We start from the raw sequence: 19,440 nt of genomic DNA, 5'->3' as shown, positions 1-19,440 counted from the left end.
GGCAACATCGCCATCAGGTGGTGTTTTTGCTTATCAGTTGAAGTTTGCTGTTTGTTTGGAACATTTTTGGCGTCTTGGGAGCATATCTATTTTATAGTTAGCGGAAAAAGTTGTGCAATGTTGTGGTTTAATCTTTTATTACCAATTTTGCTATCAATATCTGATTTTGCTTACTCTATCGATGAGAGTCGGTTGGTCGATGCTGAAAAAACACTGGTGTGGGGGCCTGGCTTGAAGCCGGATGAAGTTGTTTTACCAGCGCGTTATTTTTTCATACATGCTGTGGACAAAAATGGGCGCAAGTGTGTTGAATATTTGCATAAATAGTGAAAGCTTTGCAATGCGTTGACAAATAACAAATTTCTCCGCTTTTTCATTACAGATTTGAGCAATCACCCCCACAGGAATTTCAAGTGCTTATCAAAGGCAATTCGCCGCATGGTAAATGTCGGTCAAATGTAAATTTCATTGATCGCGGTGATGGCTCCTCGATTATACGCTATAATATAGCCGATTGGTGTGATCAAGTTGAATTGCAAGTGCGCTATAATGGCTCACATGTAGCACATTCTCCGTATGTTATATATAATAAGGTATATTCAGAACGTTGCTACTGTCCACAAGATTCAAAATTGTGGATGTTGCACAACAATTGTCCATCAGGTTTAGATGACAAACAGATCGCTTGGGACTTGCATTCATTTAAGCGTGTTAACTTTAGCGCTATACGCGAGAATCTTTTGCGGCGCTACAATCAACCGGAGAGCGTATCGTTATGCCATTATGTAGTGAAACAGCAACAAATATGGCGACAATGTTATGGCAAGTATACTGGTTTCAAAATGTTCATGGATGCAACCTTGTTGGCATTAGGACGTGTTGCTCTACTGCCAGATATGGAATTCTATTTAAATTTGGGCGATTGGCCGCTCTCGAAAAAAGGTGGACAACAGCGTACTTCTGGTCCATATCCAATATTCTCGTGGTGTGGTAGTGAAGACTCTTACGACATAGTACTACCTACATACGACATAACCGAATCTACAGTGGAGAATATGGGACGTGTAACTTTGGATATGTTGTCTGTGCAAAAAAGCGAATATTCATGGGACATAAAAGAATCTAAAGCTTTCTGGCGCGGCAGAGACTCACGGCGCGAGCGACTTGAATTAATCGAATTGGCACGTAAACATCCAAATTGGTTAAATGCATCACTAACGAATTTCTTTTTCTTCCGTAACGAGGAAGATAAGTACGGTCCCAAAGTGCCGCATATATCGTTTTTGGAATTTTTTCGGGTGAGTGAAAAGTATAAAATATGCGAAACTTAATTTAACGGCAGCGTTTGCATTTTACAGTACAAATACCAGCTAAATGTGGATGGCGTCGTCGCTGCTTATCGCTTTCCGTATTTGCTTGCCAGTGACTCGTTGGTATTCAAACAAGATTCGGGTTTCTATGAACACTTTTACAGCAAATTAACGCCGTACAAACATTATGTGCCATTTAAACGCGATTTAAGTGATTTAATTGAACGTTTACAGTGGGCAAAAGAAAATGACGATCGCGCCCGTGAAATTGTGTCAGAAGCACGGAAATTCGTAGAAGCTAATCTAATGCCACAGCATATTTATTGCTATCATATGGCTTTATTTAAGGTAATTGCGTTGTACATTCTGTTAATTTTTCTGAATTTTTTTATCTAACAAAATCTTTTTATTTTTATAATTTAAAATTTTTTTAATTTTTAATTAAATTTTTTTTTTAATATATTTTTTATTTATATTTTTTGCCTACTTCTCTCATACTTCTCTCGATATATTTCTGCTTTTGTTATGCCTGCTGAAGTTTTTAAATAAATATCGTCATCTGTATATTTTACCTACGGTTTTTCACCTATGAATTTTATATGAAATTCTTTTGATTTTAATTTTGCCTTTTTGCTCTCATACTTATTCCGATTTGTTTATGATTTGGTCATACTTTGGTCATATTTTCTTTTTATATAAAATATACATAAATAATTCATCTGCGTATTTTACCTAATCCTCTTCGCCTATAGATTTAATATGAATTCTCCACATTCCATCTTAGTCTAAGGTTTTCTTCTATATTCTCAAAATAACTGTTCTTATTTAACGCTTTTAGGAATGGAGCACCCGTCTAGTCTCACCCATTACCGTGTTGCCTGGCATGGAGAAGGTCGAACAGGTTTACACTTGTTCTTGCAAAGAACCGCCTTACCCAAGAGATGAACTGTAGATGCAATCTACAGCAAGCGTCTGCTATCTTCGTACTTATTAATATTTATATACTATATAATTCTTTTATTTTGCTCGCCATTCCATTCATGTTTTCACTCATTTATTTCCAAGTTTTGGCCTGCTGAAATCACATTCCATCCTCAGTTTTAGTTTTAAATAACTAATTTAAGGCTGCTTCTGTTCCTTTTTCACAGTCTGGCGGTAGAGTATTTTACTTTAAGTTTCTTTCTTTGACTACATATTGATATTTATATACACATATACTTGTATAGAGAATTTGTCTCTATCGCATATTGTCTATTGATATTCTACGTTTTTGCCATACCAATAAGTTATATTACCTTAAACTTGGATAGATAAGCATTGCCATGTTTTTACAACTTTTATACTTTTTTAAGCGAATTTTTTACGAAAGTCTGAAAATTATATCATTCCAAATTGTACTTAAATTGCGCATGGTGAATTTTTGTTTAGAAAAAATATATACGCAAATGAAATGTATTAGCAAAATTTTATAAAGTCTCGAGTATACTCAAAACAAAGCGAACAAATGAGCGAAAATTACAAAAACAACATAAAAAATAAATGTATATGTGTCTGTGCAATATAGTAAATAGTTTTTCTTTTTATACCTAAATAGAGTTTGCAACAAAGCGTCGGGGTTTATATAACAAATATATATGTATAAATGATGTTGTTCTAACGGCAGAAAATAATCCTATATGAATAGTGCAAATCCGGGTACGTTTCGGTTACTTAGACCCGACTCGTGGGAACGGATATATAAATGATCAACGTGTCCAGCTGAGTCGATTTTTCCATTTCCGTCTGTCTGTATTTATGTATGTAAACCAGTGCCACAAATTTTTAGATATCGATCTGAAATTTTGTGCAGGTCAATTTCTCTGCAAGAAGCTGCTCATTTACGGCACCGCTGATATCGGACCACAGTAGTATGTAGGTGTCATACAAATTTAGTAAAATTAAGTTCTTGTATCAAAAATTTTATTTGACGAGATATCTTCACGAAATTTGGCTTGGATTATTTTCAGAAGCAACGCTGTGATATCTGAAGAAATTTTCAAGATCGGACCACTATAGCATATAGCTGCCATACAAGCTGCTCCATCAAAATCAAGTACTTGTATGAAAAACTTTTTATTTGAAGCGATATCTTCACAAAATTTGGCATGAAATTTTTGTCAAAGTCGTCGATATAATCTCCGAATATATTTTCCAGATCGAACCACTATATCGTATAGCTACCATACAAACTAGTCGATCAAAATCAAGTTCTGTATGAAATCTGTTGCATTTGTGAAGGGTATATAGTTACGTGCAACCGAATTTAACGTTTTTTCTTGTTTTTTTTGTTTATTATTTTTGTTTACTAAATTTTTCCCCTCCCTTCACACCAACTAACCTTTATGTCCTTCAGTGCCAGTATGTCGGTGGAGAATGTTGAATTCACCACAGACGGTTTATTTTTCACGCTGGGGAAAATAATGCCACCTTTGCGTGAGAGCGGCTTGGCCGATGTCGTTGTTGTAGTAGCAGCGGATGATGCAACACTTGCTGTGGAAGCGCCCGTGTTACCAGCCAAATTAGCAGCCATTTGCGCAGCGGTAACGGTATATGCGGTTACCGTAGGCTGACTGCCTACAGCCACCGATGGACTGGGTGTCGTCGTAGCAGCATTGGTGTATGCGTTAAGCGTGGCTGTTGTTGCGGCCGCTGTCGGCGGTGGCACGGTAGAGCTTGCGCTGGAGCCGATCGGTGTGGTGGGCATATTCGCCTCGGGATACTCATCGATTACGGAGTAGCTGCATGGCAGTAAAGTAAAATTATTAAAATTAAGATTTATTATATCCGCCATTACTTACCGATTTGGATCATATTCGACGAGTCGATCAATAGTGGGATCCATCAGCAACTCAGCTGGTACTGGTCGTTGTGCCAATAGCTGAACATCATCTTCCTGTTTCTTCAAGCGCTTCTCCACCATATCCAAATTGTTGATGATCTGATTCGTTTTCGCCTTCAAATCGTGATGTATCTCACCGATAGCACGTTCCTGTCGCTGCGTTTGCGTTAACAAAGCATCCGATTTGGGTAGCAAATCATTGATAACGGAAGATTTTGTGCCCACCACCACGTCCCACACTTCGTCCATTTTCTCCGACACGGAGACCATTGGTCGTATTTGCTTAACGAGCGCATCGATTTTACTCGATTTTATAATCGGCATCGCTGTTGTTGTCGCATTCAATGAATTCAATTGCTCCTGATGATCCACGACGGCTTCGTGTATATCGCCAACCATGCGCAACATACGCCCCACATTCTCCGATACAATGTTTATATGGAATTGCAGTTTCTTATCGATGTTATCGGTCGTGTCGCGCAATTCATTTAATTCCGTCGATACATGATTCATTACTTCCGCATTCATCGCTTTCGTTATCTCGACAACATTCATGCTAATTGGCTTCTTCTCACTCGCCTCCGCATTAATATCGTCCACTTGTAGGAAATTATTATCGATTTGTGTTTTTAGCACCTCGAGCTTCGTGTCAATATCGCTCACTTTTTGGTCGAGCAGCACTAGACGGTTGTCCAAATGCTCTGCTGTGGCCATATTGGCAATGCGCGCTGAGCGCCCGCTCCCATTGCCGCTGTCATGTGTGGAGCCATGTATGTCGTTGGTGATTTTGTTGTCTAGTGTGCGTAGCTTGGAGATGACAGCGTCGGTTTTGAGTAGATTGTCGGCTACACGATTGTCCAGCGCTTCCATGCGCTTCACCATGTGTTCGACGGATTTGTCGAGACTGTCGATGCGCTTCAATTTGCCTTCGAGCGTCGATATTATGACCTCAAAGATGTTGAGGAGTTGTTGTTCTCTGCAAAAAATTAAAGAGAGTTGGAGTTTATAAAACAAGTGAGAATAAATTGGATATGATAGATAAATTTTATATAGTAGAAAGTAAAGTACTAGGAGATTTGAGGAATAATGAGAGGAGCGTGTTGCCATTCTCATGACAGTTGGGCCTATTTAACCGGAATAGACTCGGACTTTTTATCTGGTGAAGTACTGTCAAATCGGCAGATTGCTTCAAATTATGCAGAAATTTATTTTGCCGGTACAACAACAATAACTAGCGTATCTTATAAGGCTAGTCTATTCAGATGCAGGATCGTAATAGCGATATTAGTTGCAACTATACCCCTTGGCATCTATAACTTCAACGCTGGTACCGCCAAGCCTCTTAAGGTCCTGTTCAATATGTAAAAATTATTTCACGTGCCGCAAATGCTGGGTGCTAGGATTATAAGGAAAAATAATAGCTGCCTAAAAGTCGCCCATTCAAGCGTACTGAAAGTCGATTATCTCATGAAGCTCCTCAATACTTCGTTACCCTTATCAAATTGGACTTTTGGAAAAACGTTGAAGGAATCATTGAAAGGATGGGCAGAAACCCCTTACTTGGCCAACCATATCGCAATCCGTCAATCCGTTCTCTGACTCAACAACTGGGACTTGCCTTACATTAGAATGTATTTATTAAGCTGTAATAGCACCATTCCAGATCTTATGCTTCTACAGCCCTGATAACACTTGAACACCGTTAACTACTTTACCGTCAAACTTCAGAAGTTGAGAGCCAAACTACCTGTTATTGAAGAAGGACATCTAGAAGAATTAAATAAGGTTCATCTCAAGGTTGCACCTTTTTATAAACGTTTTCATTTGCTATATTGTAAATATCCCTTTTTCGCCTCAGGGAGCAGTACTAGGGAAAGCATAAAGCAACCATGTTTCTTTTCAGAGGACGTATTGCAAAGTACACATTCCCTGTCGCTGTATAGTATGCAGGAACCCACGACAGCTAGTAGGAAAATCTGGATATCTATACTATGTCGCCCACTTCCATCTTCTTAAGCAGCAGTCCGGTGTCTTCTTAAGCAGCCAGATTATCGTAGCTGAAGTATCATATATATATTAAGAAACTTTAGCTTAGTGGTGAAGTTAGTGAAGCATATCAGAAGGAATTAGAGGTTTAACGCCATGAGTCAGTAGCTATAAGATCATCGTAGGTTGATGAAAATTATGTTTAAAATGTATGTTTAATTACCCTCTCTTAGTCGCTGTCTTCAATTTTGGTTGGACATTTAGATGTTATAAACCTTATTTTACTTTTACACTTCAACGCTGTTAGTCTCGCCAGTAAGTGCGTAAGGCACTAATAACTGTAATAATTGGTCTTAATATATTGCGATTGCGTGATTGAGGACAGCAAAAATCAATAAAGTATAGATTGCTTTTTGCTGCCCTAGTTTGTGACGCTTATTTTTTATGGCTCTTAATTATTGGTTCTTTGTAGCCAATTTGCGTCAATACATTTTTCTAGAGTGTTGTGGTAGGAGGTGGGAGGGTATATTTTTGCCTCTACATATTTGAAAGTTAATGTTGGTGTTTGACGGTATTTAAAAATTGCATAAAAGTTGTCACATGCATACGAAACTCGTTTTAAACAGTAACAAGGGTATTTTGTTTTTAGAAATTTTAAATTTTAATTCACAATTTTATTTCGTAGTTCATTCATATTTGTGTAATTGTCGATGCGTTGTTTCGTTTGTCACTTATGAAATCAACGATAAATACTTCCACTTACATTCAATACAACCGGGAGAGGGAGAAGAGTATGTGACTATTTCATCAAAATGCTTTACCGTTAGGTATTTTATCTCAACTCATTGAAAAAATGCGCCTTAAGCATTAAATTTTACAACCAAGTAAAGCGCTTTATAAGAGCAGGTATAAAAATTAGAAAATGTGAAATCCTATATCTCAGGATCTACTCAACCAATATCGTGCAAATATGGTGTGTAAAGCTGCCCAAACATTTCTATCACACACTGTGCGAAATCGTATGAAAACCACCTCTCCTTCCCATATAACAAATTTTTAAATTACAACTGATTCTTTCACTTTCCAGTATGCAAATCAAACATCAATGACATTATCAGAACAATACTTTGCAAAAATAGTACCCTCAAGTTATTTCATCTTACGCTCAAAAATTGTCGAAAACATACTTTAGCTTTTCAAAGATCCAGACACCTGATTTGTGGACCCCAGTGCTTACGGCTGTTTTGAGTATAAAATGTTCGGTGACAAACGAACTTAGCCCTTCCTTACATGTTTTCCAATGAGTTTCATCCAACTATGATGCTTTTTATCCAATTAAGATGTTTTTATTTACCTTGGTTTACATGTTCTGGTCTATGTTTAACATCAAGAATAATCCCAATGAAAATATCAAAAGACTTAAGCAACGAACCTGCCCATGAAGTTTCAAAAGTAGTCAAATATGTGATAATAAGTTAACTTCTCATGGCTTGTCTTTTTCGCAAAATATAATATTTTATTAAATCTTTTTTTTCACAAATTTAAAAAAAAAAAAATTGAATGGATTGCAAAAAGTTGAAACTTTGTTATATTTTCAATTTTCACCAAATATATTTTTTAAGCAAGATTTTTATATATTTGTGTACAAAATAGCACCTTTTTAAACGAAAATAATGCATTGATTTTGAAGAAATCGTTCGCATAATTTTTGCAATGAAAAGGCAAAGTGCTACTTTCGGACGAGAAAACAAAAAAGTGGGCAATAATCATATAGCGCTATCTAACGCAAACTTTTGGCGAAACAAAATTTCTAAAATAAACTCATTCACTTAAAAATACAGAATATTCCATTATTGAATCGAATTTCGCTCGTATACAGAATCCGTTACTTTAAAAAAATAATAATAAAGTAACGAGTATATGTACGGCTGTGTTCACAAAAATAGCAGTGCGAGAAAAGCAATCAAGTAATGTTATTTTTTTTCAAGTTCCGTTACGATTATTCCAACTTCTACGCATTGTTGTTGTAGAATGGAATGTGTATAAGGAAGAAACGAAAAAATCCCGTTAGATTTGCGAGACTTAAGCAAATGAACAACTCTTTTTTCTAGAAGCACCAGTCTTTGGCTGTTCATTAAAATAGCAGTGCGTATCTTGATATGCCAAAAAAATTTTGTTAAGACGTTTAATTGATAAAAAGTAAGTGGTTTTGTGCTAGTGACTATTATTAACATTAGAAAACACTAAAATAAATTTGTCTTTTTTAACTTAGTGGGCAGGGGCAAACATTGTACTCCTGAAAGCAGCCTTTTGCATCGTCCAGCAAGATAAAAAATGACTTAAGCTTGAATGTTAGTGGCGTTACTATTCGGCGACGTCTTAAAGAACAAAATCTCAAAGCGTGCCATCCACGAAAAGTTCCACTGTTAGCCAGCAGACATGTCAAAGCACGTTTTGAATAATAAATTGATGTGTTTTTGTTTAAAATAATCACAAAGTTAAAACAAAATTAAATTTGTGAACATTCATTTACTCTTTGATATATAAAATTAAGGTTAAAGTTGCAGCTCATGAGCACTGCTATTTTTATGAACACAGCTGTATATATTCTGTAGGCTAAAAATCCTTGTGGATACCTCAATTTTGTATCGCGTAACTTTAAAACTATTGTACAAAATATATACATATATTTTTTATCACAAATTGATTAGTTTTTTTTTTTTAATTATATAATTTAATTAATGTAATGCCATTTTCTGATTCAGATTTATAACTAATTCCCAGCATGTTTGATTCAGAGCATTAAAGCTTACGCGCACAAAGCTAACTAATTCAAAAGATAATTTAAACAAGCTTAACAAATGTAGAAGTAAATAAAATCACAGCACAATTTCGCACAATGCGTCAACGTGATTTATGTACGCGTCTGACCTCAAACTGCTCCTTTCTTGCGTATTCATGTACATGTCGCATAGAGCACACTTACAACATGCGATACACACGATATCCAGATACATTTCGGTTACATTCGCTACACATGTACTGGCCATGTTGTCAGCAGTAGTCATCGTGTAACCTATCCAATTTCTAGTTGCGTTCTCTTGGCTTTTTTTCTAAATATTTTCAAACGTCTTTTTATTGCTTTTTATAGCTTTTTTAGTTTCTTTGCTTTTTTTGCAGTTTGTTTTAATTATTTTATTTTATTTTTTTTGTCGCTCTTTTATTGCTTTTTGTTGCTTTTTAACTTTTTTGTTGTTGTTTTTTTTTTGCATTAGACTCTGTTGGTAGCAGACGAAGTGTTGGGCATCGTGTGTTAGATGTCTCCAAACAAATAATGCTGCTGGAGCATATACGCCAAAAAGTCATATACGCACACACATATGTATGTATGTCTGCTAGGTGACACCCTGTGCGACAGTGACAACTAACCGGCGAGCAGCTATAAAACCTTAAAACACATTCATTATAGGCTTGGTGTTGTCATGTACAACATTTGTTGGTGTGCACATGTGTTTTTATTGTATTTGTTGTAACTTTTTCTTCATTTTTCAAATATCTACGTTATTTATGCAATATTCATCACTGCTACTTTTTTTTACATTTTCTTGGGGCAAAGGGTATCCGTGAACCAGAGTGTTTGCCGTTGTGTTGATCCAATTAGCCATTGCCTCCGTAAACGTGTGATTATTTTACATGTGTGCGTAAAGTTATAGCTCTGCTTAATCTTTAGCTTTACTAGTTAATAAATATTTTTCTATACACAAAAAAAAATGTCGCACTTGTGGTCATCTACAGCAAAGCAGACAGCATTGAATTATAACTAATGATAAATTATCGCATTCAGCATTGGTTCAAGCAAGCGCTGATCGATGAGCATACCTCTCTGCGACTTCTGCATCTATAATTTAGAATAATTTGATGGATGCGCCGCTTTTAAGTTGCTGTAGTGTAGCTTTCAAAGCGTTTAATCTGCAGTAATTTGTAAAACATGTAAATATAGGTTGTATGTGGTTATATGCTTGTTGTTTTTATTTTTTTACTTGGCTTTTTTTTTTTTTTTTGTTTTGATTGCTGTCAGCAACAATAAATTTACCCACACCTACATTAATCCGCAATTATTGACAACAATGTTGATGACTTAAAAATTTAGTTTTGCTTTGCGTTGAAAATACACACACACACACAAACACGAACAAATGTTTAGAAACAAAATAGTATAGTTGCAAGGTCATCATATATATATCCGAAAATGCATTCAGCTGTAGGCGTACAATGTCGTTAAAATAGTACGGTATTTTGTTTGCTGTGAACCAAAAATTTTTGCGCTGTATATTGAACATTTCCAAAAAAAACTAGCTTTTACTAAATACTTTGTTCTAAATTCAATACTAAATTGCACAAATAAAGAAGTGCTAGATTCGGGTGTAACCGAACATTCTTTACTCTCGCAAAGATCAAAGCCTGGCAAATACTTTCAGGTGTTGCAAAAGTTTATATTAAAAAAACAAAAAATGCAGCGGAAGTGTTCAACATTCAATATTTGACGAAAGCTTAAATGAATTACAATCAAATTCGGTATCTTATTAACTTATATTATAAGTCGTAGGCTCATTCAGTTTCGGTAATACATTTGGCTTCGTGTCTCTCAAATGTATGTGTAACTCAAATGAGATAAAAACTCAATCAATGAGGTTAAATTGAATATATTGAGTAGATGAGGCAAAAGTCAACGAAATAAAAAATTAGGACAAGGTCAAAAACAATTCGATTCATATTCAACACTAGACCACATTATTTGGAAATCTACTTGATTCTAATAAAATATCGGACACTATAAATTCAACCGGAAGTTGCATTATATAGAGGTTAGGTTTATTATTGTCCCGATTTTATCCATTTTAGGTACAAGAACACACTGTTATTAGAGTGCGGCGCTTTAATTTCTTTAAGGTATCTCACATATCGACCGGTATATACGGTATAAATTTAACCCGAAGTTAGAAAATTTCTCTATTAGGTATATTGAGCTAGGGGAAGTATTGAACCACTGTTATCAATTTTTGGTATCATGATATCTTATTTCCAAAAACAAAAATGCTACGTCATTAAGTCATTTCACAGATTGGCCGATATTTTCGGTAAACAGTCTGCCAAAGATAATGAGATCCACATTTTTGGTATCTGGGTACTTGTAAAGTTGTCGGCCGATTTCTATTATGATTGAACGTTAAATCGCACACCTTAAATACACTTTGTGTGCAATGTTTTATTTCGAATACGTCATTGTCTCTCGATTTGTAAACTGTAAAGTGCGAAAATTATATGAAATACAACATTTAGATATATAGGAAGCAGGCGTGGCTGTAGCCCGATTTCCATTATTTTTCCACTATGATATGAGGATTTAACAATTTCATATCACGCACTAAATTTAATTGAAATTGGTTTAGTAGTTCCCTATATGTATATGGAATTTTACCTATAGGTAGGGGCTATGCAAATTGTAAAATTTGTACACCGCTTCCCTTGATCTTTTAAGTGATATCTTTACTGACCTTTTTATGCTTCTGACGTATTAATTTAGCGATTTACCACATTATTCAATATAACCTTTATAAGGGGAGGGTGTTAAATGAATGTCACCGTAGGAAGTTTCGTCGATATAGCTCGTATGGTTTGTAAGATATGTACATTAAACCTATAAGACTTCGGGACCATGCCCACTTTTTTTTTTAAATTTCTGCTCACAAATTCTTCTCCCTACTACAATCCCCTGTACCAAAATACAGTGTTGTGTCCTTATTTGGAGCTTAGTTATGGCACTTTTTCGATTAACGGCGTTTTGTAAGCTTGACTATAGTCCGATGCGCCAACCTTTTTTGGCTTTATCACGATATTTAAATGTTGATCTTTATACTGAACAGGGTATATTAAGTTTGCGATAAAGTTTGCAACACCCAGAAAGAAACGTCGGAGACCCTACAAAATAAACACATATATAAATGATTAGCACGATGAGCTGAGTTTATTTAGCCATGTCCGTAAATTTGAGATGGATTATTATCCAAGTTACAATCTGCGAAGATGTTGCTAAGACCGTGTTACAATAGCATATAGCTGCCATAAGGGGTTAGGGGTAGTCAGAAATTTCAAATAATCAATTTTTTTTGTATAATATCTTGAAAATATTCTCTGAAAATTTCAAGTTGATCCGATAATTACTTTTTGAGTTATTCGACAAATAACAAAGAACGCCCGGGCACTTCAAAGCGCTCGGGAGCTCTAGTGTGAAACAAATGCGTTTTTCTCAAAACTATATTTTTTTAACTGGTGACTACGGTAACTCGAAAATCGCTCAGTTGATCTAAGGATTTTTTTTCAAAAATTTCGATTTTCCACCAGATCCAGACCAGTTGATTTTTTCCCAAATATTTTGTTAACTTTTGAAAAAAAAGCTTCGATCAGGCCCAGGATTATCTATTTATAAAACTAAGGCTTTTCATCCGATTGATTTTAGATGAATTTCCAAGGACTTATGATTGTCACCGCAAGGACCTTTTTTTTGAAACTGGGTCAACATAGACAGCTATAACTTTGGAATTTAATTTTTTTTTTGAAATTTTCGTGACTTCAAGTCAAAACATTGTATAATAATGCCATATTACTACTTTTGTAAAATAACATGACTTAATAGCAAAAAAATTTACTGAAAATTGTCATTTTTTCGTGCCTCAGACTACCCCTAACCCCATAAGCTAACAATAAAAATCAAGATAAAGGTATTTTTATGCACTTTATGCCATAAGAAATGCATCTGTGAAGATTTTTCTTGTTTTTCATTCTAAAAGTAAAATTATATTGTATATAAATCCATGGCTTTATATTACAGTAAAGAAATTTAAATTATAGTATAACGAAATAATTGCTTAATACTCTGAAAAATTTTAGGTCCTTTGAGACTAATATTGGAAGTTTTGGTATAACTATATTTTTGCTAAAGAGTTGTCTATTGCATCAACCCAATCTTAATATTTTCAATTCTATTATAAGTGTTACTGAATTTCTAGTTTGTAATATAATTTATTTTGTTTATGAGGCTGTTCTAGTAGAGAAATAAAAAAAAATCGATTTTTATTTTTATATTTTCAATGTTTAACTATTCAAGCATATGTCTACAAGAGGATTTTTCAAAATTCAAATTATTTTCGTAGAAATAGGTACTTTGCTGACCCGGCATCCAAACTAATTCAACAAGTTTGCAAAACTTTAAACACGTTTTTCTCTAAACTGTCTTTTTCAAAACGATACACACTATTTCTCAGTTTCTACTAGACCGATTTACCTGAAATTTTGAGAGTCTTCCCTAAAGACTTGTCTATGTCTGGAACTAGGGAACCATATCCCCAAATTTTAACTTTTACTATTTTTAAAAAATTTGAAACAGCCAACAAAAGCGGTACACAAATTGTTTTTTTTCCAAGCAGTCGCCAGTTTTTCAAATTTTTCCGTAGCTCCAAACACTGCGACATTATTCTTAATTAATACTTTTTTTTGTTGTTTGTTTTCAGATTGCTAGGAGAGTTGAAATCGGTGATATGGTCACGTGCCAATATTTTTGAGATCCCCCACTTCGTCAGCTGCTAATTTTTGAAATTCTAAACTTTTTTATGAACTTTAATTTTTTCAATATTCTTGTAGTGTTACAAATTAACTACTAGAGAAATGGATGTTAAAAATATTAATTGTATTTTTTTTTCGACACTTCAAAAATTACTTGAAATTCATGCATCTATACTAGAATACCCCCTTAAAATTTCGCTTTGACTGTAACAAGTACGAAAGTCTAGTCCGAAATGGCTTGTGCGCATTTTGATAGCACCAATTTCGCTGTGACAAATTCGCCGTTCGCTAGCATTATGTTGCAAGCTTATTACTGCAATTACCGGTGGACAAGTATGCGTGTAAATTAATTCTAAATTTAAATAATTTTACAATTTAATGATTACGCTGAGGTGTCTAATCGCCTATACATTTCTTAGATAATTTTAAATTTGCATGTCGACATTTTTATGCGCATAAATAAAGAAATGCATTTGCTTATTAACCAAACGTACAGCAAAGTTTAGTTATGGTTGTTGTTATTGTTATAATAACAATTTCTAATGTTTTTTTGCTTTTATTTTTATTTTTATTTTAGCTACAAAGCGCACACATTGCTGTTGTTGCCACACGGTGTTATGCCGTTAACTATGCTACCATTTTTATTGCTACTTTTCAGGAAGAACTCCGTACTTAATTTAATTATCATTGGCAATAAATCTTTCAAGCAAACTAACGGAAAACTTGAAAGGAATAAAACTCTAATTTTATCGCATTTCTTTGCCGCACGACAACTGACTGCCACAAGTGTAGTTTGCTGAGTCGCTTGCTTTCCTTGCCGGCAGTAGTTGTGTTATTGTTGTGGTTGGCGGCAACTACATTAAACATATAAACGCGATACTTCGTCTTCGCCGTTATTTTCGTACGTTGTCATCACTGTGCGGACATTGTCGACATTTCGCTTGGCATAGCAGCAACATTCTCAGCAGGAGCGCATTTTCAACAAAGGAGATAACACGATTAAAAGTTCAATAAATAACATGGCAAAGCCTGAAATCAACAACGTCAGCTGCCTGCGGCAAACGTGTTGAATTGGACATGCAATGGGCTGCATTGATGCACCGCCGCTGTGTTAGCCACTGCCTCAGCCACAGTCGCAGCCTGAGGCGCAGCCCAGCCGCCGTGTTGTCACAGCAAAATAAATGTGTTGTTTAGTGGGCCTGACCGCCTGCCTGCCGCCCGCCCGTCCGTCGACCGGCGTTAAACGCGCCCCAAACACCTGCAACAGCAGCGGTCTGAGCGTGTGCGCGGCGGCTAGGCGGTCAAGCGACTACGACAGCCAAATGAGCAGGCAAGCAAACAGGCGGGCAGGCAGGATAATTAAGTGGCATCGCTAATGCGTAATTAACCAATCAACGCGTAAGCGTGCAACGCATGCAAACTATTGCTCCGCCTAGCGTTGCAGGCACATACACATACAAGTAAATACCTACATATGTGGAAAGCAGTTGCGCTTGTGTGTGTGCGCGCGTGTTTGTTGCCACAAATAATGCCGACACATGTTGCATGCATTATAGATAAAATCTTGTTGCGTTTTATTTACTTTTACTATCTTTTGGGGCAGTGGAGCGGGCTTCAAACTCAGCTGCGCCAGCAAAAGCGTTCATTCATGCTTAGATGCCAGGCGACAGGTATTTTTTCAAGCAGTCAAAGAGTTGGTGACCATAATCTAAAGCATAAATATTTTCCTACATGCATATATGTTCAATATTATATAGATATTTACAAGCACATGTATTAAAATATTTTCTTTTGCTTTGTATGGATACCGTACACGCTCTCTCATACATGTTTCAACCGCTTTGCGCTGCATGTTGTAATGATGAGGAAATGTTTATTATTTGTCACTTTATAAATTGCTGTTTAAAATGTGCGAACATTGAAATTTAATTTTTTGTAGAAAAACATGTTAAAATATTAACTGCGGTTGCACCGAAGCTATAATACCCTTCCTAAATACAAAAGTTTCCATACAAGCACTTGATTTCGATCGTTCAGTTTGTTTGACAGCTATATGTGTTCCAATAACGGTGGTTGTGACAAAGGAGCAGCTTCTAGGGGAGAAAATGCCGAGTGCAAAATTTCAGGTTGATATTTAAAAAACTAAGTGACTAGTTCGCGTATATACAAACAGACGGACATGGTTAGGTCGACTCGTCAGGCTGATCATTTATATATATAAATATTTATATATTATATATATTTTAGGATCTCTGACGCTTCCTTATGGGTATAAAAAAATTCACGGAAAATTTAATATACCCTGTTCAGGGTGTGAAAAGTATGTTTACTTATATGCATTTGAGTACAAGTAACAGTTGTAATAGCAGCAGCTTCCATTTGAAAAAAATCTTCAGTATCCCAATTTGGACATACAGAGTTCAATTGTGGAATGCGCTGCACCGATATGTATCGTAAATTGTGCAAAGTGCCAAAATAAAATTTTAAGAAAAATATAAATGTTACACCATGACCTTTATATCAAACCGTGCGCGTAGTTTGCGAAGCAGCATTGAAACATGCAACAAGGTGACAGTTACATTTAAACGCTGAAGCCAGAAAGCTAGGAGTATCTATAAATAGCAGGCGCAGACTTAAACGTAAAACATTTCAAGACTTTATAACAAAATAACAAATATTGTATTATTTAGTTTCTGAAAAAAAAACTTTCATTAAGCGCTTGTAGTTTTATCTTATGAATTTTGAAAAATATTGCTTGTTAGTATAATTCTTTTTAATAGTCGCAATTTAATGAAATGTAAAGCCATTTATACTTATTAACTTATTTCAATTATTATATTATACTTATTTTAAAAAAAAAGTTACATCTTCTGTATTATGACTTAAAATTGCTTATCGACTCCTAACACTTACAATTATTGCGCCTTTATCGGGTACTCGACAGTATTTTTAATTTTTTTTTATTTTTTATTTTTTATTTTTTTAATTTTCTTTTTTAATTTGTTGCATTCGAAGTTGCGTAAATTGGGAAGAAATTCTTGAGACTTTGTATTCCTACTGTTGAGATTATGCAACTGCCTTTTTCCTTTCCGGCATAGTTTAAAGACATTTAACTAATTTAGTCTTTAAACGTAGAATAGTTTGCTATACAAAGTTTAATTTACAAATTTTCAATGTGTACTTTAATATCACTACATTTTAGTCAAATTGCGCTGCAAAGTTTATTATGTTGTGCAATGCATAGCAATATATTTTAAATTTATATATGTATGTAGAATAGGCAATGTTTTTATTGAAATATAAAAATACTATATCAGCTCTCATCGAGAAAATCATTAACAAATTTTTAATAAAAATTTTCTTCTTCTTTCTTCTTCAACTCTCAGTACTTTTAAATGTTAAAGTGAAATTAAAGTCTACACTTATATTTCTTTAATATATTCAAATTGATGACAAAAGTAAAATTCAAGTATTTTCCTGTCTTCTTCATGAAAACTCCCTCTCATAACAACAACAATAAATATCTATGGATATTTTACAAATACTTTGCGACAGCCAACGCATGTCAAATCATTATTTTTTTATCACTATGCAGATATTTTTGACAGTTTCATACCCACTCACGCTCAGAATGACCACAAACTGTCCATCGTTGCAAGATTAAAAAAAAAAGTGTTCAAACCAGTCACCTACTTGTATATATTCTTGGCGGTAGCGGCTGCACTTAATTGAAGTTGTCACCGGTAGCTTACGCATCGTCATTGCAGCTACCAGCGTCATAATCACATCTAACGTGTCACCAATATTAAGAAATTAAAAAAAAAAACATATATAAATTGAAGGAAAAAATTAATTTACTGCAGAAGTGTCTGCTAATTTGTTAAACATTTTTATGTAAATGATGCTTCTAGCAGCTGTAATAGATATACAGCTCGATGCAATGAATATATAATATACTACATAGTGATGCTTCTTTAGCAAGTGATAATTACTGACTTCTGAGCACTTACTTCAGTTGTAAAGCGAACGTATGCAATTTTTGTTATTTTCTACCAAGTTTTTCTGGTTAAAATTAAAAACTAGCAAATCAAATTCCATAAAATATTCAGATATATTGGTATGATTTGAGTATACAAATTACCTGCCGCCATTAATTTTAAATTTTACTTAGCCTAGCTTTGAACCCACTACTAACGCAGTGGTAACTATGCAATCTAGGGACTTACTTGCATCAGTAAAAATATTTTCCCAAATTACCTTGATTTTATATTGTACATACATCTTATTTCTTCTCAATTTAGTTGGAAATTGAAATAGTGGCAACCCTCTTTTAACATCTACTAAAAATGTAAGCATATGAAAGAAGCCTCTAAAGTTCTACAAACACAACAGTTTTTTATTTGTAGTTAGGTGGCAACTGTGTAAAAAAATATTTCAGGTTTATGCATTGTAAAATGCCGCTACATATATTCTAATAGGATTTTTATTTCTACTTTACTTAGTAACCAGTAATTAAGATTTTGTGGCAACCATTTGTAGTAGCCTGCCTTATTCTTAATATAATTCAATGCTCCCAATAAAGACAATTTTTAGAACCTATGTGATGGATAACGCCAATTTTTCTATATGCTTACGAAGAATGTCAAAACTGTCAGAAGTTCTGTTGTCAACGCGAAAGCACCTTTTCCGAGAAACTGCCGGAAATGAAGTCGTAATGACTGGGTTTGGAATATTTTCATTTGAAAATTTCACAAAATCTTTATCAAATATGTATCTTAGGGCGTTTTTTGCTCGACGAGTGATAATTAAATCACCTTTATTGATTGCATATTGTTATATACAAATCTTATTTTGTTCTTGAGTTGTTCATAAATCACTGCATTTGTTTTACAAACTAAACAATACTATACTACTATATATTTGTTAGCGCATTTAAAACACAGTATTCAAGAATAGACGGATAGAATTATGTCTGATAACCTTTTTTTGACATCAATTTGAAATCGTCATACCGACTCAATGAATACAAGTAGGAAAATCAAAGGTTGTACTGAGGCGGCCCTTGAAATAGGTTATGTTGGAAAGTAAAGGAGGCTTCTTTTAAGTATAGACATTTTATTTTAAGTGACACAAACAATGAATTAATGGCAAAATTTTCTACTTTTGTTTTATTTTTATTTTTTACTAATTCGAAGGTATTCTAAATATTTACCGGAAAATAGACATATAGTCAAACCCCAAATCCTTACTCGAAATAAGAATATACAAATGTGCGAATATTAAGTCGACTTAAGAAATTTTAACTGTCGCAGATTATTAATATGATTTATTTACATATATATTTAACTGCATTCCTACACATTACTAAAGTATTTGCTAACTTATATTAAAACATATCGAAACCTCTGAGTGCTAATATATACTTCGCTAAAACTATTGATTTCGTAGGCGTAAAACGTCAAAGTGCCTTAATTTGCCAAATATTAATAATTTAAAAGTAAAGACAAATGTTGTAGTTAATGCTGTTAATGCTTGTTAGCAGTTAATTAAATTGATGTGTTGAAACATGACAATATTTAAAGTTTTACATATTTTAAAGTTTTAATTTTAGATCATTTTAAAGTTTTTTATTATATTTTTTAACAT

General features: G+C 34.4%; 2 protein-coding genes across 4 annotated transcripts in view; one reads left to right on the top strand and one right to left on the bottom strand.

Moving 5' to 3' along the window:
* The window catches only part of LOC106619119 (uncharacterized), a 173,566-nt gene that overhangs the window by 2,309 nt on the left and 151,817 nt on the right, over positions 1-19,440 (bottom strand). For both annotated transcript variants that reach the window (XM_036363251.2, XM_070108788.1), the window contains exons 3-4: positions 4,148-5,164; positions 3,688-4,087 (exon numbers count right to left, since the gene is read on the bottom strand). In XM_036363251.2, coding sequence (XP_036219144.2) covers positions 3,688-4,087; positions 4,148-5,164 — 1,417 coding nt within the window. The remainder of the gene's footprint in view (positions 1-3,687; positions 4,088-4,147; positions 5,165-19,440) is intronic.
* Positions 24-19,440, top strand: part of LOC118681003 (protein O-glucosyltransferase 2) — a 109,493-nt gene continuing 90,076 nt past the window's right edge. The window contains exons 1-4 of one of the 2 annotated variants that reach the window (XM_036363252.2): positions 26-302; positions 383-1,298; positions 1,359-1,658; positions 2,149-2,878. In XM_036363252.2, the coding sequence (XP_036219145.1) occupies positions 118-302; positions 383-1,298; positions 1,359-1,658; positions 2,149-2,262 (1,515 nt within the window). In that variant the 5' untranslated portion in view covers positions 26-117 and the 3' untranslated portion in view covers positions 2,263-2,878. Of the gene's footprint in view, positions 303-382; positions 1,299-1,358; positions 1,659-2,148; positions 2,879-19,440 lie in introns of those variants that run through there. The other variant, XR_011396123.1, reaches the window with a different exon arrangement.

Source organism: Bactrocera oleae, chromosome 4 (assembly GCF_042242935.1).
Source record: "Bactrocera oleae isolate idBacOlea1 chromosome 4, idBacOlea1, whole genome shotgun sequence".
Lineage (NCBI taxonomy): Eukaryota > Metazoa > Arthropoda > Insecta > Diptera > Tephritidae > Bactrocera > Bactrocera oleae.
The sequence above is the reverse complement of the archived record's forward strand: the minus strand, read 5'-3'. Positions and strand labels throughout refer to the sequence as shown.